At 45.0% G+C, this 25,316-nt stretch overlaps 1 protein-coding gene across 2 annotated transcripts in view; it reads right to left on the bottom strand.

The window, feature by feature from the left end:
- The window catches only part of ARHGEF26 (Rho guanine nucleotide exchange factor 26), a 736,698-nt gene extending 720,394 nt beyond the window's left edge, over positions 1-16,304 (bottom strand). Inside the window, exons 1-2 of one of the 2 annotated variants that reach the window (XM_069618407.1) lie at positions 15,957-16,304; positions 13,086-14,285 (exon numbers count right to left, since the gene is read on the bottom strand). In XM_069618407.1, the coding sequence (XP_069474508.1) occupies positions 13,086-14,210 (1,125 nt within the window). In that variant the 5' untranslated portion in view covers positions 14,211-14,285; positions 15,957-16,304. Of the gene's footprint in view, positions 1-13,085; positions 14,286-14,906; positions 14,996-15,956 lie in introns of those variants that run through there. The other variant, XM_069618408.1, reaches the window with a different exon arrangement.
- Positions 16,305-25,316: the final 9,012 nt, after the last annotated feature.

The following is a 25,316-nucleotide window of genomic DNA, read 5'->3' as shown; positions in this document are numbered from 1 at the left end:
AGATGTTATGTAAATATTGGATTTCCTGTGGGTTTACGTCCCTAAACCCGAGATCTCGTGCCAGCGTACATGTTACGAGAATAGATTTTTCTAGATACCTGCAGGATTGGCGTATCCCGCTGCAATTACGAACATCAATTAGTGGCCATATTAACTCACAACGGCAATACTTCATTTATATCCTTATATCCCTTTAATAAAAACAGTATCTACTGCCAATAAATATCATGGCATTAACGGCACACATCTGTTTTGGTTTTGCCTTCAGCCATTGCGCACTGGAAGTCACAGCCTATCACCATTCTTTCACCCGGGGAGAGATGGTCATCTTCCGTCCGGGTGAGTATGCCAAGAACGTATTTACATCATGTTATAAGTTCACTCATGCTACAGAACAAATTCTGATTTTGCACGTTTGCACATTTATTACATAGGTTGACACCGGTTTTTGACCATACACACAGGAATTACGGTCAGTACTGCACCTTCTATTAAGAGTTACTGGTGAAATCCCTTTATTTTCCCATAAGACTAACTAGCATATCCCTCCTTGTTGTAGGAGTTTATGGACACTCATGAAACTGTAACATACCCCGCCCTGAAGAAGGATTGTTTAATCTGAAACGCGTCGGCACACATGATTGACAGGAGTGTGTTTATAAAACTCTGAGCGGAAAGAAGTGTACTGCTCAGAAGGACAATCATACCAATGTTACTCAGCAACATATGAATTCCTTATTTAATTGAAGATGTTATAATGTGTATATTTATCTGAGTACACCTCTGTACCTGTGGGGACGGTTTTTTAGCCCCATCTACTGTTAAAATTTCTATATGCTATACGCTTTTGTTGTTGACAATGTTTTCCCACACTATTAGGAAATAGTGTGTTGTTAATTTAATTTAAATGGTTCTTAGTGAAACTGATATAAACAAGACTTTTTCTGTTTAAATTCTGTCTCGTCTCAGAGTGGTGGTGCCTTGCTGGAGATGAGCTAATAGACAGAGATTCAAACACCTTGACTTATAAATATATGATGTATTGAGTAAACCCTGGTTGCATCGTAAGAATACTTACATTTCTGACTCTCGTGACCTAAAACCTCTCCGATAGGGAGTGGGATGAGACTCACGAGACTCTACAAAATAACATTGGGGACTCTGTCCCATCAAGAGGGCAGCATAGGACTACCAGCTGGCAACGGCTGGTGTGTGTCTAGTGCTTCTTTTTTCTGAATCCCGAGTGGCCTCGAGATGGGGCATGCTCTATGTGTCAAGAAATGGGAGTGCAGCACTAGAATAGAGTAAGCATTTATGTTTTGATGAATTAATTGTGTGTTGTCAGTGCTGGAAATGGATAACATGTATTGGAGGAACCGTCACTTCTTGCAGGGGTGGGGTGTGGCTCCCGGCCAGGTTGCAAGACAGTAGCTCTATATAGAACCCAATCCTGGTGATTTGCATACAAGCAAAGTGCAATATAGGAACAACATAATGTCCACAATTTTAAATGTTAAACATGTCTAATAGTGATTCATTAAGAAAACCCTTTAATCAAATAATGGACTCTTCTGTTTTGATTGGTCACAATAGTCACCCCAATAAAGAGATGTCTGTAAAATGCAAGACATATATAAAGCTAATCCTGGACTTGTGCTATTCTGTCCGGGAGAGTCTGTTGGGTACTGTGAAGCAGCAATCTCCTGCAATATAAACTGGGAGGCCTCATCAGTGTTATCCAAAGATATCATCCAAATGGAACGAGACTCTAACATCAGGTAAACTCTCCCAGTATGTGCCCTGACCTGGATGCTTCCGTCCCATTCTCTACACACTCGGTTCACATGGACCAGCTGACTGAGATCCAATCTTGGTTGATCTACTCTGCAGTTTGCAATGAAGCTCTTACTCAGGCTCTGTGGTCACATAAATGCCCATCAGATGGGGATGAATGGGGAGCATCCGGCCCCTGCAAGTGTCGGGGCCCCCTGCTTCCCCTCCCCCTCCTCTACCGGAGAGGAATGGCCACATACATGATTGCCAATAGAAACAGGCACAGGGCTTGCAGTGGCTGACAAAGCAGAAACAGGAGAAGAGGTAGTCATCCTTTCGGGGCCTGTTGATTCTGGGGACGGTATTGAGCACTCTCTAACCTACCGAATGCGCCGAGAGAAACGTCAAGCCAGAAAGGCCACTTTAAAACAAATTTCTGTGACAAAAAAGGTTGGCATTGCCTCGCCGGACCTGGTCACTCAGGGGATAAAATCCAAAAAGAGTGCGATAAAAAGTGTGCCCGCCAGAAATAAAGAATGGTCAAAAGAACTGTAACAAGCTGGATTTTGCCCAGCGACAAGTCAATGGATAGCAAAGAATCGGATGATGAATCTGTGGCCGCAGTGGAAACGTCAACCGTCAGCAGGCATGGTGAAAAGAGGCTGAATGTTTGCTCAACCCCTAGGGAATAAAATAGGACGTTGCTCCGCGCCCACCCGCAAAGTTGGCTGTTGATATGGTGCAGTTGGAGGGGGGGGGGGGGGGAATCGATCTGGACACTTCTGTCTTCACTATCAAAAGAATCTGTCAACAGAAGAGAGATAAGTGGGTCAATCGATCAGAGCTGGTCACCTTACTACATCAAATACTTTCCAAGAGGGTATTAGTCTCTGAAGATTTTGCTTTCGTTGAACCCCTCAAAGGCCTGAACGCAAATGTCTCCAGAATTCACTGCAGGGTCTCTGATTCGATCCTGTTGATCCCCAATTACAAAACCAACTGTACAAACTTGGCAATGAACTGGACATTGACCCCGAGACCCCTGACCCTGATCTTCCGATCAGTGGGAGCAAAACCTCTTCCAGTCCCCTAACACTAAAACAGAAGTCGGAAAGTCAGTCGGAGGAAGAGGCGAACATCAACGAAATACAGAGTATTGCGATTTCTAGTGGCGGCCCTCCCAGCAATAACCACTAAGGACCATTGAAGGATTTCTATTGCCTCCTGGAACTCCAGAGAAATGTTTAGCAGACAATCGCATCTTTATGCTGCATGCGAACTGGATGCGGGAGCCCTATTATGTTGATGGCTTTGATATTATGCACGTTTTTGCTAAAAAATAAATAAATAAGATACGTGGGCACCCCTATGGTGGCCTCCTGGTTGGGGACAGACACCCTCTGAAACTGCTCAGAACCGTCCAGACTGATTCTCTGGACTATGTTTTGGTGGTAGAATTAGCAGTTAAAAATGTGGACATTGGGCCTCATTCCGAGTCCGGCGGTAGGCGTGCCGGAAAAACCGGCAGGCTGCCGCCGGACCCGGAATGAATTACCATCTCCAGATTTGCCGGATGTACTGGGGCATTGCAGCCCGGCGGTCCGGTAATTCCAGAGGTGGAATAACATTACTCCCCATAGGACTCCATGGGGATGGGGACCATGGAAACACCGGCACCATAATTAACGGTGCCGGTGTTTCCATTTCCATCTGCAGGCGGGTAGCGTTACTCTCGCCAGGTTAGACCTGGCGGGAGTAAGGCCACCCGCCTGCAGAACTCGTAGTGTGCCGGTCCGGAATCAATGGTGGCGGTGGGTTTACCGGCACCGTTATTTCCGGACCGGCAGGGTCATAATGAGGCCCATTGAGTCCTTATTATTGGTGGTATGCCTATATGACCCCCTCAGAAGGGTACACAGACAGATGGTATTCAGAAGTCATTAGCAAATGTATTTGCCAGATGGTTATGTGGAAATGGAGGTGACTTCATCGTCATTGGGGGTGGAGGGGATTTCAATGCACGATGTACCAGCAGTATTGATCCATGCAACAATGTTGCTCGCACTTCTAGTATGGTCTGTCCTAAGCAAAATGCACAGTGTGACAAATACATGGATTTTCTCACTGATTGGAACCTGTTTATGCTGAATGGTCTCTTGAAGGGTGACGTACCGGGGTTGACTACATGGATGGTGGGCAACAAGCAAGCTACACTTGATTACATTTTTGCCAATCCAGCCCTAATTCAGTGCTCCCTTCCGATGAGTGTACAGCCTAACAAGAGCAGTGACCATGCCATCCTATTTTTAGATGTCAAAATGAACGCATCCATCAACACTCATCTCCCCCCTAGGAATGTATGGGTCAACCATGCTGGTAATAGAGTGAGCTGGTCAGAGAAATATACAGCTTGTAAATATACGTTTTTGTTCAAGCAATCAGATGTCCCCTGCTAATTTAACAAACATAAGGCAGATGAAATCGATGGTTGGTTCTCAACTACCATATGAGCAGTTCTAAAAGAGATATCACCATGCGCAGTACTCCAGTCAGATAAACACCACCATTATGACAAGAGGCTTAGAGATAGAAAAGGGAAATTTGTCAGGCAAAAAGACCTTTGCCCCCAGTCTCCCTGGCCTAATCAAATCGATCAAAAATCGCTACTGGGTTAAATGGTGGCTTTATTCCTTAAAACAAGAAGGCTGGCAAAAGATGGCTGCAGTGCTATCTGGGGACATGAGGAAGAAATGGCAGACACTGGGGGTGGCAAAACGAAGACTGGGCGAAAAAGTTATCAATCCAGTGAGCGAAGCTCAATGGATCGCCCATGTTGAGACGACTATCCCGGTACAGAACCCTTTTGAGACAGGAAATTGGCAAAAGGGTCACTTTAAGATCCCCCGCGAAGTCATCTTGCTCAAGATTTTGAAACTTAAATCATCTAAAACTCCTGGCCCTGATGGGCTGGCTGAAGTGGGGCTAACAAAATGCCCCCAAACACTGGGCGATAATCCTAGAAATACTGTTTGAGAAGGTGATGAAGAAAGGTAGGATCCCGGTCTCATGGCTCTCAGCAATTCTTATCCTGGTGTAGTAAAAAAAGGGAGATTGGATGCTTCCAGGTAACTAATCGCCTAGTGTTAGATGTTCCTGGAAAGTTGTTTACCTCCTTCCTGTCAGAATATTTACAGTCATGGCTGGACTGTAATAAGATCTTGGAAGGTTGGCAGGCGGGTTTCCGGCTGGGTTCCTCCACCACTCACAATCTTAGGGATTTGGACACACTAATTGAGGGCACACGAACTAAGGGCGGACATGGCCTGTATGCATGGTTTGTGAACTTTAGGACCGCTTTCGATTTGGTCCCTATGGCGAGGCTATGGGCAAAAATCGCAGTCAGGGGCTGCCCACCTGTACTACTACATTTCATAAAACTGCTCCATTCCGATAACACGGTGCAGGTTAGGCTGGACAAGGAGGAGGCATTGTCAAGGCCCATGGTTAGCTTTAGAGGGATCAACCAGGAATGTAGGCTGGCCCCATTATTATTTAACATCTACCTAGCAGATCTCCCAGAATATTTAGAGAAGCTGGATACTTTGCCCGCCTAGGATCGGCTCGGTGCATGTTAAATATCTTGCATGTGCCGATGACTTGGTCCTTATGGGTGTGACTTTTGCGGGTATGAGAAAGCTAGCAGAGGGGTTGTGGAGCTATGCAACAGAGAATATGCTCCTTATCAATAGGCAAAAAACCCAGGTCATGCTTTTTAACCAGAAAATAGTGGCCTGTCCGATTTTGTTGATCGAGGGGACCAGAGTGGAGTACACTGCAAGCTATAGGTACCTGGCGGTGGAGCTGGAGAGCACAAGGAATTACCCCTTATGTCAAGCCGCCAGAGAAAGAAAAGCTATGCAAATAACTGCGCTGATTGCGGCCATCAGCGAGAACTCCACAGGGTTTAGCATTAAAGGCATATTGAAACTGTACAAACAGTGTTTTTGCCTGGACGTCTTGTATGGCCTTGAATCTCTTACCCTGGTGGATCTGTCCTGTGTGGCCAGAGCACAGGCACGTTTCTGGCATCGAATATTGGGACTACCTTCATGCGTCCCGATGGAAATCATCCACCTGGAACTGGCATCTGCTCGATGGCTACAATGCTCCTGCTGAAACCTGGCCTATTATATCTGAAGGCCCTTACCAATGCACAGTGCGACCTATTAAGTCTATTGGGTATTGACATGACCGAGAATTCCAGATTTGTCAAGTCCACCTCAAGTCTTTTCAGTGCTATTGAATGGTCGCTTGATTGGGAACTTGGCTATTGAGAGCTTCAGAGGGAGCTCAAAGAAAAAATGCTGGACTGGGATAGGCTAAAAGATCATTTACATCTGCAGAGGCTGAAGTCATATGAGTTCACATCATATGTGTTGTCTACCCCAGGGAGAGCGCAGCGTTATCTCATGCTATGTCCTTCTAGAAACCTGCGCAGGTTCCTATTGCTTCTCTGAAAAAACAGACTGCCAGTACTGACGAATACAGGGCCCGCTAAGAAACTGAAGTGGACTGAAAGATTCTGCAGGTTATGTAAAAATCAAAGTTGCCCAGAAACTGGAAAGCATATCCTAACAGTGTGCTTCATTACGCTTCCTGCGGTCAAGTTAAATCTGGGCGACTTGGTTCATAACCTGTCCTCGATGGGTAAGAGGGCCTTTTGGCTCCACGGTTTGAACACGGAAAATAAGAGTCTGCAGTTGGCCCTATATCGTGCTTGGCGATCATTTGAACAGTTGTTGGTGCCATGTGTAGAGGCGTTGTCATGTGCAGAGTTCCTGTCCCCGGTAAGGCCTGCCGAGGAAATCTTGTCCGTGTGATTTTCTGTTTTCTTGATACTTCTGGTTGGAAATTCTGTTAGAAACTCTGTATGAATTTTACTTTTTGCATATCATGCATCTCATGAACGAACTACTTCCATGCATGTATGGTATTTTAAATTTAAATTTGTGTATTAGCTTTTTATTTTTTGTAATAGCTTTTTATTTGATCATGATTTTTATTTTCCTTCATGTGTAAAGTCTTTGACTGTAACACGTTAAAGTATAAAATAAAATAAATAACAGTTTGAACAGCAGTAAAACGGTATTTGAGGCTTCAGCAGTTTCTGTATGCAGGCTCCAGGACCGTGCGTTCTGAACGCTTGTTGAAGAATGGGTTGTGCAGCACGAGCAGCCTGCGCTACAACGAGCAGACTGCATTTGGCATTGTGCCGAGTCTTCTGAAAGCGGTCGGCACAGAATATGTAGAGAGTCATGTGTGGGACCCCCCTGGGTGTGGAGGACGGAACGGGGCTCTGGCAGGACATTTCTTGCCAGAGCACCGCTCCGTCTAGTTCTGGAACATTTCCTCCACTGTGTGTTGTGTGAAGTTATATACTGGTGGGGCACAGACATACAATTGCTGTCCTCTGGACACCGGGGCACAGTGGGAAGAGTCAGCAAGGCGGAAACATGGGGTACCTATTCACATTGGTAGAAAAGCCAACTCATTTACCTCTGGAGTCCAGTTACCTCAGGGTTCGGCGCAAGGTATAAATAAAGAAACTAAACTAATCTAGACTGAATTCAAATTGATAGAGAGAGAGGGTCATCAAAGGTGCTAGTGTTAGTGTTTCTGACAAGCAGGCTACATTGAGAGATATGTAGAATTTGAAGAAACTCTGAGATGCCAGAATGTGACGCATTGGAGGTATTTATCAAATATGAATTAAAATCACCTGCAAAAGCTTAGCCTCGCCCTTTAGGGAGCTATACAAGTCTTGTCGTAGAGCAGGATGCAGTGATAAGTGATTCTTGGCGAGTAAGAAACGATGGGCTTTGTGCATGTGGAGAATGTGGGGGTAGAGGGACTTTTTATTCCTGGATAGTAGCTTGCAAATTCAAATGTTTAAAGTCGTTGAATGGTTTGAAGAGATTATAGTAGTGGAAGAATCGGGAGAAAACATGGTTAATTATATCTCCTTGGGCCCTGCTAGAACCTTCTCTGATGACGAAGGTGGGTGGAGTGGCCCCAAACTGTGGTATGATCCTGGTTGTGGTGGGCCCCTTTAAGGGCTAGTGTGACGCGGACGACACATCTGTCTTGGGCTAATAAACGTGGGTCCCTGCTTGGCATGCACCAGTTATAGCACGGGCCCGTCACATGCACTTCGGGTGTCCGTGTCCTTTTTTATGCACTGGGCCTCACCAGGACGAGCCCCACCACATTGGCCCGCACCAGCTGTTCCGGAGCACCCCAATGTGTTCACACTACAGAGGTAATAAGATCAGAGAGCGGGATGGGAGTAGAGAGACTGCGTGAGAGCAGAAGGAGGAGTGTCTGTATATTCCTGAGATAGAAGGTGAGAGCTCGTGAACTGCATGCCACAAAGGACCACCACATTAATTAGGGTTTAGCCCCCCCCCCACCTCTGCTAGAGTGGGTGAGAGACCGGATTCCATGCAACAAGCATATCGTTAGCATGACCTGAACTGCAATGGATGTGGGGGGGGGGGGGCGGCGGAGGGGGAGAGAGAGATAAGTTCCGTCGGAACCTATTAAGGAACTAGTATTGCCAGGGTCTAGAAAGAATGTATTGTATATGCTATAACTGAAGATTTTTTCTGTAAAGATTAAATGCATTGTAATAAAATGTAAGTAAAAGTTTTCAATAAACTGGAAACACAAAAAAAACCATTGGCAAAGCCAACAGTTTTGGCTTGTGTATAGGTATTAGGCATTTGCTAGGCTCTGCTATTAGAAGACCACGTGCTCGCACTATTTTGCACCTGCTACCATCAATGGCCGGTTAATACCACTACGGCTGTGCCCGGCATGTGCCTTTCCCATGCCTACACAAAAGCCCAAACTGTTGGCATTGCCAATGCTTGTATCCTCTGTAAGGGGTCCCGGTCATTCCCCCGGGACAGGTGAAGGCCCAGCACTGAGTGTGTAAGCAGAAGGGTATTGGACATACAACGAGCTTTGGATAGCACACTGGTACCCCATCTCTTCTACCAACACTGGCAGTGCTACATCCTATTGAAACGCAGAGATGCAGCTGACCTCTGATGGCAACACTACATTGGTCCTTTACTCCTAGATGAATGATTTGAACCGTCCAATCACTGAGAAGCGCATACGTGGCGAAATGTATTTGTGAAAGCAACAGCAAAATGCAGAGGTAGGGCAAGTAGCTGAAAAGGAGGAATTGGCCAATTGGAATGAGCAGGCACCTAGCTCAAGTCAGACAGACACCGAATGGCCGCCTCCCTGCTAACTAAAGTTAAGTCTTAGAAATCACGAAAAGGTTGAAATAGTTATTGGCACCAATAGACTCGTTACAGCACAGCTAAGAAAAAGCATGCAGGATGACAGAGTGGTGGCGGGTGCGCGATGGGCACTGGGGTACAGCCCCATCAATTATGCAAATGCTTTCCCTTAGTCTCTCATGCACAGCACTCTGTTTTGGGACAGCACTGTGCACAGCCCTACAGACAACGGGTGTATAGGACACTTTTACTCGCCAAAAATAGGGAGTAAAAATGCTCCTAGCACCAAAGCAACAATGGGAAACAGGCACGTGTCTGTCTTCCTGCTTTCACCCGCACAGCCCCATGGGTACATTTGCATTAGCAATGGGCATAGAGCCACAGGGAGAAAACAAAAACAAACAAAAAACTCTACGATTATTACTGCCTTATCTGAAGAGGTAAACATGTATCTTTTAATGTGTATGAATAACTTGGTACAAATAAATAATTACTGCTCTACAGTTAAAATATATTTTTTACTCACTTTGAAAATGCGACTTCTGTTCTTACTCCCCACTTAAAATACACTCACTTCAAAGTCTTATCTGGAGCACTGGCTGGGCATAATACATTGTTGCCCTACTGCCTGTAGAGTCAGAGTTCACGGAGGCCATAATTTAGTGTGCTGTACAAGGAAGAGGCCTGCAAGGCCTGTGTCCATCCAGTCAGGAGTGGGGCGTGGAATGGGGACACGATCCACAGAGGTCCAGGAGGATATTTAAATCAGCACGCTTTCTCGTGTGATCCCGTGCGCGGTGATGGAGGCAAGACTCAGGGAGAGAAGTGTCAATCAGCGTCTCTCCCTTCCTCATGTTGATGAAATCGGGCTGCAGACAGGGCAGAGAGATGGAACAGGACGCGGTGGAAAACAAAGGTAACTGTAAATAAACACTATTTTTTTCCTCGAGTGTTGCGTGAATGTGTTCATGCATGTGTGGTGTATATGCGTGCCTGGCCAGGACTATGAAAGTGTGTATATGCGAATGCCTCTGAATACCAGATTTGTGTTTATGTGGGTGGGGTCCTGTGTTTGTGGAATGCAGGCGAGGTGGCAAAAATGTACGTTTGTAAGGACATTCCTGACCTATTTTCTTTTGGGTACTGAAAACGGCCATCTAATAGTGACAATATTGCCATTGTTAAGGACTACCAATAGGAGTGTGTTTTACAGTGACATTCTAATGGCATATAATGAAACAAGCATGCAAACACTTTACAGTGGAACTATTGGCATTATTACTCATAGTCAATATTAGTGCGTTCTTACAGTGGCAATACTGACATATTCTGAGCACACGCATCATTAAAACGTGTTTGAAAATGTTCCAGTGTACTGCTTGTAAACTGTAATTTGATGGATTTTTTACACAATCAACTTACTGTGAATTGCATGCCTTTTACCAGATATTTAACAAAAAAATTGTCCTGTAAAATGCAAGATTTAAAACCAATATTATAGAAACATCTGAATAACCCATGCTTTGTTCATGCTCTCTCCCTGTGATTGTTTGCTCATGCTTACTGCTACCTCAACGATTAACATCTAAACATATCACTGCTTTTAAAGGGGCAAGTACTACTACATTAATAGTAATGCACCTGTCTAAATATTTGACAGCAAGAAACACATAGCTGCATCCAGACTGCTCAAGCCCATGCTGCGGGTAATTCCATTACTGCAGAGACAGATCTCATCAATTCCTCTTAGAGATCATTAGGGTCGATGTTGATTCTTTGAGGGGTTTTCACTGTCAAAGTGTCGTCTATTGTGACTTCTGTCTGACCACATTCAATTTGTGAATCTAGTCGCAACTCACAAACAATAGAGTATCAGTGGGTTGTGAGGGTATACAGAATGGCCATGGAAAAAACATGATATGAAGTACACGCCTAGACAATACATAACTTGCTGGGAGGGCTGACATTTCTTTGATAAAACGCAATAAAGAGGCCTGCAGTTTCTGTGTTCACTGGTGTTATGAAAAGACTCCTTACTGAAGTAAGATATTAAGGGATAATATTCAATACCCCTTTCCTTTCCGCCACGTATTATATAGCCTTTGTGAAAAACACTCAATGGCACAAGACAATGATCAAACATGAGCTCACATCACCAAGATGCTGCAAGCTGGTCCAAATGGCATCCTGTGTTTGCCACTGTTACTGGCCAATGGAGAAGGCCATTTGGACAATTCAAAGTCACTGCAGTTGGAAGCCTGCTGCTAAAAGCCTTTTAGAGGCTGTCAAGAAACCAGAACCAAGCAACTCGACTATATCCAAACAAAATACAGGGAATATATAGACAACCCTGCAATGTACCAGCTTAGTGCAGAATTAATCATGTTCACATTGCATCATTCGCCATGCACACTGGGGTTATTATTGCCCTCATTACCTAGGCCTGAGGACCAAGCACTATCTGCACACTCAATTCAAACTTTGTGGCAATACCCTCAGATCACCGTCATAAAGCCACGCTTGCTCGCTTAAGATAACCTTGCCTAGCTCGCTCTCTTATGATAACCTTGCCTAGCTCGACAGGCAACAGAACAACTCATCTCACCACTGGAACTTACACAAGAATACCAATAGCTACTAAAATGGTTACTTTTATCAAAGTTCCTTGATAGTTAACCTCTGGGATTTGAGATTAGACTATTGTTCTTAAATGGTCATGCCTAGTGGCGCACCGATCAAGCTGGAGGTAACTACGCAATCAAAAGATATGCCACCAAAGACCCAAGTGACATTTTTACTAGACAAGATATGCAAGAGTTCAATGCATTTGTGATTCTAAGTTGCAATACTGTCCTTGTAAAAGGTGTGTGATTGAGCGTGACAAATAACATCAAAAAGTTGCAAACTCCCATTTAGCCTCACTGCGGACCTTAAAAGGGGACAGACCGACTGGTGGAACCTTCTCCCAGGGCTTCACGAACCATCGCTCAGCCCCAGGCCTTCAAAAAGCACTGCTACGTCTCATTTTGAGTAGATCGCATGGACTGTGACCGGCTATGATTTTTAAAGGATGCACCCGGATTCGGCAGAGTCCATCTGTCATTCAATACACCCCATTTCACTTTAGATAGTTCACATCGGCCTTTCTGGGATTGTCCACAAGGAACCCGGTACAAATTGGCCAGCAAGCACTGAGCTAACAGGAGTTCTTAGAGGGACTCGCGAGCATTGGAGTGAAGGACCTAATCGCCGGGATTGGGCAAACGGTTAAAAAGAAAAGCTGGTATTTTGGGTTGGTCCAATCTGAAAATAGCACTTAATCATGAGTTTGGATCACAGGGAATGTTTACATAATGGGATCAGAGCGAGCAATGGGGGAATTAACCCAGTTTCACAACAGGCGGCACTTCCTATGCGCATCAAGGCATGAATACACCATGGAGTCCCTACCCACAGGTAGTTGGTATTTTTTTAAAAAAGGAGGCATTTAAAAGGCCATTTTTACTGTCATCAACAAACGTGTAAAAGGGCCCTAAATCCTAGTGTGGGATGCAAGTGCAGCCCAAGACACAGCATGTACCCCTAAATATCAGTCAGGGGCTGCATCTTTTACATATACACCAACAGCTGCCTGCAGGTGACATAATCTGTAAGTCTGCAGCAAAATCATTCACTGACATTCTTTTTACTTCTGACAAACCTTTAAATATGAAAATGGGATTTTTCCAATGAAATGTAAAAACACAAATTCACTTCTGACACATTTACTCCTGGCAAAACTTAATATGAAAATGCTAATTTTTCCATGGAATGCAAACACACACTCTCCCAAAGAGTAGATTGTGATATAAAAAAAAAAGTAACAGTTCATGATAACGTATTTTTACTAAATATTTGGTTAGACTGCAAATGCTTTGTGGCCACACATGTGAGCTCCCCAAAGTGATGGATAGGTTTCAGTGCACACAGTTTTAAGAGCACAGGGCTAGGTAGGGTTACCTTTCTCAGCTTCAGTCTTCCTAGACTCGAGAACTTCTCTTTGTCTTCCACCACTGCTTTCAGGTTTGGCTGGGACATACGACTGTTCTTTTTCACCTCAGAGGAGCCACTGAAGTCAATGCCGCTGACTACCGCTCTGCGGTAGGACGTGGACCTCAGGCCCCGCCGCATCATACACAGGTTGTCAAAATCAGAATCGGGGTCCGTGTCTCTGTCAGGCGATGCAACCAAAGGCAAGGAAGAACTGGTCTCAACCATACTGCGGGCCTTGCAGGTCCTGTGGCCAGCCTCCCCATTTAAATTGTTTTGGCCATTAACTTTATTAGTCACCTTTGTCCCGGAAGCTAACCCCATGGGGATGATCTGGTGCACCCCCACCTTATGAGCTGCTGCACTATTTGTACTTAAACCAAATGACTGTTTTTCCGTCATTGGAATCGGATTAGACTGCGATCGTTGAAGGTCTGTTTTATAATCCGGATAAGTCTTTCGAGAAACAGGTGATAAATGATAAGACGTTTCTTGGTCACTGAAGACATGGATGGAATGTACATCGTTGTGGTTATTGTTTTCAGTGGAGGAAATGGTCCCATTTGGTAAAGGACTTGGACTTGAGCTAAAAACAATTTGCTCCGGCTCCGACGTTAGAGTCGACCGGTTGGAAACCCTCCTAGAGCGAGCCAGTCTGTGGTCTGGAGAACATGAACTCCCATTAGCTGTGAAACTGATGGAATTGTTTGAAACCACTTTCAGACGCTGGAGCGGCGGAGTGAAAACATGCTGGGGGCTGCCAAGAGTGCCTTCTGGGGACGACGGCGGGCTCCTTCCATTTGGCAGGGATCCCAGACTCGAGCTGGAATGGAAGGGTCCTCTTCGATGCCGCCTGTTGTCCGGAGAGGTTAGAACCTTCTCAGCGGGCTGAGTGACTGTGAAGGTGCCCCTGTCTTCCAAGGGGAAGTCTGTCATCAGAACCCCTTCGGGGCTCTGATACGACTGTGGTCTGGGTTTGGAGGTCAGGCTGCGGATGACACCCTCCTCCAGCGGGTTGCGTGCGGTTGATCGCCTCCACATGGGAACCAGTCGCACATTATTGTTTGTAAAATCCACCTCACATCTGCCATCCATGGCGGGGCCTCCAGTCACAGAGAAAAGGAAGAAAAACCGGCCAATCCTCGCATGGTCCACGCATCGGCTTCAGCTCTAACCAAGGAAACAGTACACAATTAAATTATTAATAAGAAGTGAAGAAAAGAGCGGCACAAACAATAGAATATTTGACAATGAATCAGCCGGTATAAATGCCTATGATAAAATGTGGATACATGTGCGTATGTGTTGCATGGCAGCCAAAACAAAGTATTTCCTCAAATATACAAAAGTTTGAATCTAAAACAACAGGGCACAGCACACTATACCGATTTAACAAACACATATCTTCCCATGTAGTTAGAGGATGTTTTATCTCGGACAAATTTTGAGGGTGGTGGGGTAAACAATATTAAGTGGACAGCCACTACGATACAGTCAAAATGTTCAAACAAGGGGAAAATGGTGCTTTTGGAAGGGGAATGGATTTATTTTCGGTCAAAAACATGAGTGTCATTTTGTAGGCTGGGATGGGCATTACGCATGATGTCGGTCATGTATTGCAATTTCCAGCCCAACGAAGGTGCCAAGGTTTTGTAGTCAACTTTGTATGCACGAAGGTCGTAAAACAATCAACAGGCAACCTCATAAAACGGGTTATCTAGCAAATACTCGGCCAGACATGCCACTCAAATGCATTGTTGCACACAGAGAACCACCCTGCCCCATGCCTACCTGCAGTCCAGCATGCCCATTAAACAGATGGCATGCACCCAGTGCCGACTCATACTGGTGCTGGGAAAGGAACGGTGGCCCTCTGTGGCAGACGTATTGATGTCATGCATTGACCAAGAGATGAATTCACTCACAATGCAACCGCAGCTTGAGTTGAAAAGACTTGGGAACTAAAATACAGCCGGCCATACAAACAGCACACCTATATCTGTGACAGTCCCGGTGAACAGGAATTCAAGCAGGCAGCAGCGGCAGAGAACGGCGTCTGGGTTCCGGAGGCGCACACCTGCCGGGAGACGCGGCTTCGGGTTCCCCTTGGGAGGAATTCCATTGCCAGGCACGCCGGGAATGTTTGCTGCTGCTTCTTACCGTGCACTGCAAGCAATTGCACACATCACAAGATGAGATCCGCACCCAAGTTGTATGGTGTTTCCGTGACCCCTACTTTGAACTGGTGCCCGACTCCCCCCGCACTTTAGAAGGTGGGCTAGACCCCCGGCACATCTACTTCCAGGTATCAGTTTGACAGGTGTGGGGGAGGGGCTTGCTGCCATTTCACGAGTACGGGCTGCACACCTACCAAAGTGTTGAGGTTCCAAAGCAGGCGATGGCAGGTGTTAGGGAGGGTGATCCCGGGCTACCCACCCCCTTGAAGTCTATGGAGGTGTTCGATATTTTGGAATGATACCCCCATTGAAGTTTGTGAAGGCAGTTTACTTGTTGCGCCCTAAAGGGTGGAACTTTCCAAATTAGTTTGAGTTGAAAGTTGCTAAGACTTCGCGGGGAGAGTGGCGGTTTCGGGGTGTAGGGGCGGTGCACTGTATGCCTGGAAGGGGATGGTGTGTATGTGGTAAGGTGTCTCCGTGGAAGGGGTTCGGAGTCTGTGTGAGGCGAGGGAATCAGATCCAATGAAGGGGACAGTCTCCGGCGTTGAGGGGTACCACCAGGCTCGCTGACTATCCCACTCCCTCAGAGTTGCTCACATTCCTGGAGTAAAAGGGACACGCTCTGCCGGCACCCCACAAGTGCGAGAGGAGCTGGTTTACATACCTTCCAGGGCAAGTCACGCATGCTGGCTGGCGGGGTGTGTGCTCAGGACAGGAGGCAGGAGGGGACGCTCAGGCTCCCCTTCCTCTGCCCGCGCTCTTCCCCACCTGTTGACCCGCTGCAGGATTTCACGGGCAGCCGCACACGCAGCATAGTTTTCCCGGGGAGGGCGACTCAAAGCTCCGTCAGCCCTGCTTTGAGGGACACTGCGCGGCAGTCGTTCTCCTCCCACGCCTCCTCGGTGAACGATTCGGTTATCGGTGATCTCTGGCCGATGCCTGCACTTATTGCCGTTTCCGCGAGCTCCAGTGTTGTCTGCAGAGTGCCAGCGACTGCCACCAGCTGCACTCTGCTGTGCCGGGAACGGAGCGTCCCCTCGGGGCAGAGGACTCAGCGCCACGCAGCGGCCGAGCGAGGAATTGCACAGGCTCCTGCTTACCTTTCCTGAGGACGGAATGTGCTCCAGACGGATTCTTTTTTTTTCACTTTTCCTTCACGTTACCAACTTTAAAAAAAATCGTTTTTCGCTATCATTCAGTTTTTAGTTTTTGGAACGCAACTTCAGTAAAGTTTTGCAAAAAACACTTCTGCGATGGCGCGCAACGCTGAGATAGTTAAGAAAGCATGTTTTGCTTCTTGGTACATTCTTTTTTCCTAATAGCCTGCAAAAGCGAGTGTACATAAAATGTGACGTCTGATTAAACATGACAAGAGCGCTGTAGGTTGTGACTAAAAAACATCAATAACAAGACAATTATTTTAAATTATGCATGGGTCGAAGTGTACCAAAAAGTAGGGGAACGATGTTCCCCCTTTCCAAGACCCCATAGTCACCACCCACTCCCCAATTCATACACTTTAACTGGGCCCTTCCTATCCTCACCTCCACACGCTATGTTCTACAATTGTACTGTCAAAGATGAAGACAAGAAAATGCTTTTAACTGACTCCCATTACCCACACAGCAAACAGTCCCCCTTTTCCATTCACCCACCTATTCGCTCCTCTTACAGGACTTGCCCATGACTGTGGAGACATCCGCCCCACTCTTACCTGCAAAGACCCCTGCCCAAAAGCAGTTGAAAGACAGATCCTTGCTGAGCTGTGCTTTTTAGCGCCTTGGGAACAAACAGCACGCTATTCGATTCAACATATAACGTAGTGGCATTTGTAACAGTGGATCATTGCTGGCAGGGGCAACGGTTCGATTCCCCACCAGGGGATACGCTAAAAAAAAAAAAAATAATAAACCAAGGAGGCCTCCTCTGCCGTCCTGGAATGGTGCTCCAAATCACAAAGTAAGGGAACAAAGATGGATGTCTAAGAAAAGTAGGCGAATAGCATACCTTTTAGTTCCCGCCCACTTTCATCTCTGAAAGTATGTTTTCTAAATACTTAAAGGGGGCTCAAAAGGGGAAAAAAGATCACGATATAGTACAGCGCAACAAGAACTTTGCATTGCTATTTCGTTGTAGATAGTGCAACTGCTGCCTTTTTACAGTCTCTTGGCGCTTAGACCCTGGTAGAGAATGGGCTGGGTTTGGTTAATAGCAGCAGAATGAGCATTACAAGATTTATTTTGTTTTGTGTTGATAAAGAAACAGGCTTTGGGCATGAGCACGACTCTAGGACTTTTTTTAGTAGCTTAGGCCTTTGGGACGTGTTTATGTTTATGTGTATGTTTAATCATTTGTATAGCCATGGCCTGGTTCTACCCTTAAGTTGCTCACGGATGTTGGGTATCTGGCCAATGTCCGCTCTATGTCGAATTCGGGCATTATGGTTGTCACGGTTTATTAGACGGTCACTCTCAACTCAGGGGTGCCCCCCAAAACAAGGAAGGTGGCGCAATCCAAAACACGTATACATATTCAACTTTAGTGAGGCCTCCAACCTGTCTCGCACCAACCTCAGCAAATACCCTCTGTACGACCAATGAGCTAGGAATCAGGCCAGGGTATAGTAAGGATATATATTTATTTAAGGTTTGACAAAGAATGATAAAAGAACCAATATCAGCCACCGACACCATGGCACTACACAATATCAAAAATAAACATTTCTTGCACCAAATGACTAACATATATTTAAAGGCCTTTCAGTTGCTATAAGACAAAGGTACAATTTTGAAGTTTGCAGTCACAGTTTACATCAGATTTCTTGCAAATTAACCAATAGGAAAAATACAAAACACACTGCGATTGCTTAGTTTGGCACAATACTCCTTTCTCCCAATAACCCCCACACTCCATGCATCAATTAAATATGACCCCTCTGATTTGAAGGCAAGGACAGGGAGTGGGAACACAATGGATAGTTCGTTTTGGCTTTTTATTAGAAAGGCAATGTTTGGAAAAGGCACCCCAATGGGAATATTGTTTTGGGCTTTTTAATTAGGTAAAATGCAAGGTATTGGGATTCTGATTTGGGATGCAAGGGAATAAATGGGGAATTTCGTTTGCCCAATTACCTATGCGAATTGCTTCAGGCACAAGTTTGCAAAAGGAACGCAATCTCGAACATGGAGTATGGCGGAACTATTTAACTTTATGGATATGATATGTTGATGATATTTTTGGAAAATGGAAGGGGACACAAGAGAACTTGGAAGGATTTGTTTGCTTACATAAACACACTTGGGGCCTCATTATAACTTGTGCGGAATGGGTTTAACGGCGCCGGTAATGGTGCCTGCGCCATTAAACCCATTCTGCACAATTACGAGGTCCCCTTGCGGGACCCGCTCTGGACGTCTGATTTTTTCAGACGTCCATAGCGGGTCCTGCGAGGGGACAAGGGAGCTAACTACGGGCCTTTTCGTAATGGGCCCGTTGTTAGCTCCCTCCCCAATGGGGAAGGACCAGGCCCGGGTTCCCTGAAGGAGGAAATACCAGGCCCTCCATACTCGGAATGGCCCGGTATTTCCCCATTCAGGGAACCCAGACCCGGACACGATTTTGGAGGCAGCCATGCCCTTAATAAGAGCATGGCTGCCTCCAAAGTCGTAATGAGGCACTTGATCTTTTATTCAGGGATCTGCAACCTGTGGCTCTCCATATGTTTTGGACTACACTTCCCATGATCCCTTACCATTGGCTATGCTGGCTAGTGCTGATGCAAATTGAAGTCCAAACCATCTAGAGAGCCAGAGATGGCAGATCCCCGTCTAGTGCAATAGAGTAATGGGCTGTGGTAAAGAAGGAAAGGGAGCCATGTGGGGTTTAATCAAAGGCCCAAACAAACATACAGTGGAGTAACTTTGCTGAAAATGTTGGCGGGTCATGACAACTGAAGGGAGGATAGCTCAGGGGCAATGTGCTCACATTGGAAGCCAGGTTCGATCCTCGGGTCTGCGCTTAGAAACCTCTGGTTATTAAGCATGTTATAAATAACCTATCTTATCATATCATGAAGGAAAGGGGTGGGGTGGAGGAAGGGCGGATGGTGGCTCTGAGGGATAACACTAAACTACAACACCACAAGAGTCCATTGGCAACGCTCTGTTATAACTTTCGTAAGACTGGTGGTGTATCTTTAAAATTCTATTGGGCCCCCACACATCTTCAGTCGGGCCTGCCATGCACCCAGTGACACAACATAACATTCACAAACTTCATTCCACCCAGAACATACAAACAATGCATTATTTATCATTCATGTAGACACAAAAGTCAACACACATATGCTTGCACTCACTCACTCACTCACTCACTCACTCACTCACTCACTCACTCACTCACTCACTCACTCACTCACTGACACATAAATGCACCAAGCACCTCCATTGACATACACTGTGTGCACGCAACATTTATATGTACATACAAAATAACACATGGAAACAGTGGCGCAACGCCCATTGAGCAGACTAGGCTTCATCATCTCCTGATCCCCCTGACATTTTGGGCTACGTTGACTTGATCTAGCTGAACTATAAAGCCATGGCAGAAAGGAACAGGTTCACTGGAATGGCAGCAATTCCCTTGATTTTTCCATTCATTCAAAGGCAGAAGCCATCGGTTATTGCAGCGCAGTGGGCGACCAAGTATACTTGGTATAGGTTTTTAAATGCCACTTATCTCCAAATTTGGGTTCTGCACAGCACCTTGTATGTGTACATGCTGATAGACTTTTTCTACAAGGTTCTGACTGATTAAAATGAAGGTGTGTTTTCTTTCGTGTGTTCAAATGACCCCAATCAGTGCAGTACCGAGCGGGAGAGGCAGAGGTGGGGGGGCACGCTGCCCACCGTGACTCTTTTAAGAGCCAGACCGGGACATTTGTCGGTGGGACACCTCAAAGACGATGCCCAATGCAAAAGGTGTCCCACTGGCAGGACAATCCGTGCCAAGCAATTCATGCGCAGCACGCTCATGGTCCTAGCAGCAGGACACCTTACGGTTCCGAATGGTAGAGGTGTCCCGCTGCCAGGACAATGTCCCAAGGAGCTCCGGGCAGCAGAGTGTCCTCATGTTGCTCTGTGTCAATAGAGCATTACAATGTGAGCCATTTGGCAATGATGGGAGGGAGGCGGGTGCGAGTAGCAGAGGTGTGTGTCCCTTTAGAAATGTTAATGGGAGGGAGAGATCAGAAGTGAGAAGGGTGCATAATGTTGCATACTTTATGAAATAACGACTATGGCTTTAAACCCCAAGGGGGATTTGTTAGTCTCACATTAATCTGCATGATGCTGTTGTAACTTTGCATGCAGGATGGGCAGAATAAAACTAAAGCCATACGCTCATTGCTGAACATATTTCTATGACAATGTATGTAGTGTATTGTTAGTTTACTGTGAAAGGCTAGTTTATTATGTAATATGGTTTGCTTCCATGCTATAAATAATTATTTAAGCACATGAAATGTAAAGCAAAACCATAATACATATCTATATCGACTAAACCTGGGAAGATGTGCGAAGATGCTTAAATTGTCCACATCACAGTTTCACCATTTAACCAAAGTGTGTGATTCTCTGCAAATCATTTAATCACATTGTGCCTTATCTGCAGCTCTGTAAGTGATTCTAATTCACTTAATAGCTTATGTTAATATATCATGCTATTATAGTAAAAAAAAGTCTAATGACTATAGAGTTGCTCCATTTGTAACAATAGTGCAATTCATGTATTTTGCACCATAACGTTATTTGCCACTTTGCTTACGTATGGCAACTTATTCTAAAGTCACTTCCATGGTGCCTCCAAGTATCAAAGACTGATGATGCTCCTTGCAATGTTCTTTTCTGTGAGGGCACTTCTGTTGGTGCAATCCATATGCAAATTAGGAGGTTTGCATGTATTGTGCTCGAGAGGGCTTGGACAGAGCACTAATAGATGTGTTTCCTGCATCTGGAATGAACCTGCAGTTTTTTTATTATGTGTTAAAATGCCATCTGCCACTAATGTTACCAAAAAAGTAGATTGGGGCAGGGGTGGATGGTTTGGGGTCGTGAATGAGACCATGTGTAATGGCAACACTGCATTACATCACCTCCTATCCGCCACACTCTTACAATGCTGGATACTCCCCTTCTTAGTTTGGTATGAAGCAGTTTTTGGTGGCCTGTAACCTGAACCGTGACACCCATTGACTAATTTGCACCAAACTGTCCTGAAAAAGTGTCTGCATAACTCGAAATATTTTTTGCCGGTTTGGTGAAGATTATTTTTAGCGGCAGGGGGAAAAGTTATACAGGGTTTCCAAAAATGTGCCTTTAAAACATAATCCCATACGGTTCCTTCTGTGTACCTGGATCAAAAATTGCTTACCAAAAGTTCATCATATTTGGAAGGCTTGTAGCACTCAGCTTCATTTCATGGAATTTGCAGAGTATGACAGTTTTGGGTCACAGGTTTTCTCAGCCTTACTATTTCCACTTTACTTGTGGAGGGCGCACCTTCTGCCAACTTCATTTTGACATTAGGATTGTGGTGATTTAGTAGCACCTGAAAAGTGTCAAGACTAAAGTTAGTGGTGTTGCAGAGCTGTGGCTTGCCACAGAGAATTCACCATTTGTTATTGTCAATTTTTCTTCATACCTTGGCCCTTAGAGCCCGATTCAATGAATACTTTGCACAGTTGAAAGTGACTTTGCACTGCTGAAAAGTGATTTGCACTTCAGACACAAACTCTGATTCATGGAACTGTGCAAAGTGTATTTTTGTAGTGCAAAGTCAGTACAAAGTCACTTTGTACTACAAAAATGACTTTGTACTGACTGCACTGACTAGAAAACAAAATAAAAATGTAATCCAAGTTCATATTGCAACATCACATCACATTATTGCATGAGAAATAAATGCAGCATTTTCACTGAAACTGAAACCCATCAAAAGGTGGTGCACTGTGACGATTCAGACCCATGTTTCGGCAGAAAAATGAACAGCAGACAATTAAACGTGTATTTTATTAATGACTGAAAGAAACAGTCCTGTACTTCAGTGCAAAAGCAAAAAAAGCAAAGTGAACCCTAATCAGTAAAACATATCATATGTCAAAGAATCGAGGCTGATGTTAGAACATGCAATATGTGAGTTCAGCCAAGGACAAATGGTGGGTCTATGGGCAAAATTCACAAAGGACTCACCCAGTGAAAGCCTGACTTGCATCTCAACTGTTTACAACTGCAATAAAATGTGGCCTGCCTAAAGGGTGTTGATAACCAAGGTTTTACCATATAACTTATCTTTGCCAATGGGACATGGGAACAAAAGGGGATTGCAAATGGGAATTGCCATATGTCTGCTCCAGACTCCTAATCCAATCCTTAGAGAGAGACTGGACTTGGGGGTAGAGAGAAGGGTAACTGTCCAATCCTGGTTGCGAGAATTCTTGCATGGCATCGCCAAAATTGAAATCTTCATGGTGTAATCACTGGTATAGAAAGTGGATGTACTATGAGGAAAAGGACAGAGCTGCTGACATTTACCACCTGACAGCCACAAGGAAACACCAATAGGAGATTTAGCTGAAATTCGATCTGGGTGGAGTGGTCTATTGCTGGGAAGGTCTAAAGCTGACTGGGTCCTATGCTGAAGAGCTGGGGGCCATCCTTCAGAGTGGAGGGACCAGACTCCTGCCCTGTCCTCCCAGAGGGTCCTGAAATGCAGCTGGCTTTCCTGAACCCTAAACAGAGGTTTTAAATGTAAGTTAATTTGAACCCTCTGAACCCAAAAGGTGGGGTACATGCTTGCCTTCAATCCTTTCGCTTTATAGTGAGCAGGGGAGTGGGGGGGGGGGCAACTGTATAGCTCCTTAGCCTTTTCTAATTTAATTTAATGAATTCCCCATTTGGCAGAACACCACAGGACGATTTCTGATGGAATTCGAAATTAAAAAAGCCCATTCGAGTTTGCATTGAAAATTATAGTAGGTAAATTAATTTGGCAATCTTTCTGTTCAGCTTCCCCAACACAGAGCTTTAAGTGGAGGAGGAGCTGAAATCCAAAATTTTCAAATCATCCCAATTATTTTGGTCTAGCTTCCGCAACACAGGCCTTTAAATGGAGGGGATGGGGGTCTGAAATCCAAAATTCTTTAATCATCCCAATTATTTCTGTCCCACTTCTCCAACACAGGCCTTTAAGTGGAGGGTGGTCTGAAATCCAAAATTCTCAAATCATCCCAATTTGTTCTGTCCAGCCTCCCCACCACAGGCCTTTAATTGGAGGGGGTCTGAAAACAAACCGCAGAATCACCCATTGTTTATTTTAAAGCAAAAGTGTGGGTGAAATCATAATTGCCATATGCATTTGTGTCAATCTTTAAGTGCGCAGGAACATTGAAATTGCACCACATTACATACGTAAATTGCTTTTCTTCATTGATCAGTTTGATTGTTTCTTTAAGTGAAATCTGTATAAAGTAAAATATTGTGATTTGTGCTTTTCCCAACCAACTTGCATGATTTATTTGTTTAACATTTGTGAGCTACAAAAAAAGGTGATATGTTTCATTTTACTGTGATTTCGATTACCTATCTTCCAAATAAGTACAAATATATTCCCTATACCCCGGCCTTGTTCCTGGCTCACATTGGACACAGGGGGTGGGGGGTAATTTGTGAGTCTTCAGTAAGGCCAGCGCTAAAAGCGTAAGCAAGTTTTGCAGGGCTCCTTGATTGGGGGTTGAATGGAACGCCCCAGGTTAAGGAGGGTCTCAATATAACACAACAAATTGGGGGCCTGAGTTCCAGAGAGGTATATAGGTGTAGAAAAATAAGACTCTGCAGAGTGCTAAGGCAAAAAGGAGATTGACTAAGAATGAATTTTTGATTTGGCATTGTGTGTAGGAAGCAAGAACAGAGTGATTTTTGACCCTGAACAAAGAAAGTTTAACAAAAGTTGCAAAAACACCATTTAAAAATCTTCGACTAGAAGTGTGTGATGCTAGGAATCACCCCCTGTCTAAGCTTTTCATTCAAGGAGAATGGGGTGAGGGCAAGCCTGGAGCTGGCAAAACTAGAATGGTGCAACTGGTCACCTCAGTGAGCACTGACATTTGTTGTGAAGGTGGGATATTGCACAAATGATTAGAGGCATTTTAGATGACCCAAAACACCAGTGAAAAACTGAGTCAAATGGCTCAGCTCACAGCTTATTTCTACTTCCACTTGCAGTTAGTGGAAGAGCAAGTCCAAAAGAGTGAGGCTGATGTAATGAAGCATACCAAGTCCTAGAAACAGGCTCAGAAAGAACTCACACAGCTTGGAGATAAAGTGCAGCAGAGCAAACATTTTCAGTTACAACAAGAAAGGCTCATTGAGCAACTACAGGATGAGCTGAAAACACAACAGCAAGCCAGTTCAGAGAGAGAGAGAGAGTTTGCTGCACTGTATAATACATGCACTGAGGGCGCAGACACTGTAAGTTGCCTGAATTCCCAATTTAATGACCAGACTGTTCGAATTATGGCCCTCAAACAAGACATTAGGGAACTACAAGGGAAAATAGTCAGCTCATCATTAAAGAGATGAACTCACAAAAGAAGTTTGATGAAATGCGACAGAATGTAAATATTCTGAAACAACAGAATTTACAACTGGTCAAAGACTGAGATGCATTCAGGCTGAAGTGAATGCAAAGAAGGAACAATCAGGTCTTCAGGAATTGACCAGAATTAGAGACGAAAGGAATGAGCTAGTAGAGCATGTGAGACAAATAGAAGCCAAACTGTTAGGGGCAGCGAATTGTGGGAATGAGCAAGATAAAGAGATTATTCTCCTGAAGGAAAAATGCCTTGAATATGCCCGCAGCATACATGGCTCACAGAAGGAGAATGAACCATTTCAGCATGAGGTGTAGCAAACAAAAGATCAGTTGGTAGCTCAGAACAGGGTGCTTGACACTAACCAGGCCTTAG

The sequence above is a fragment of the Ambystoma mexicanum genome, chromosome 10 (genome assembly GCF_040938575.1).
Source record: "Ambystoma mexicanum isolate Mex_15411 chromosome 10, UKY_AmexF1_1, whole genome shotgun sequence".
Lineage (NCBI taxonomy): Eukaryota > Metazoa > Chordata > Amphibia > Caudata > Ambystomatidae > Ambystoma > Ambystoma mexicanum.
This window is presented reverse-complemented; position numbering and strand designations above follow the sequence as displayed.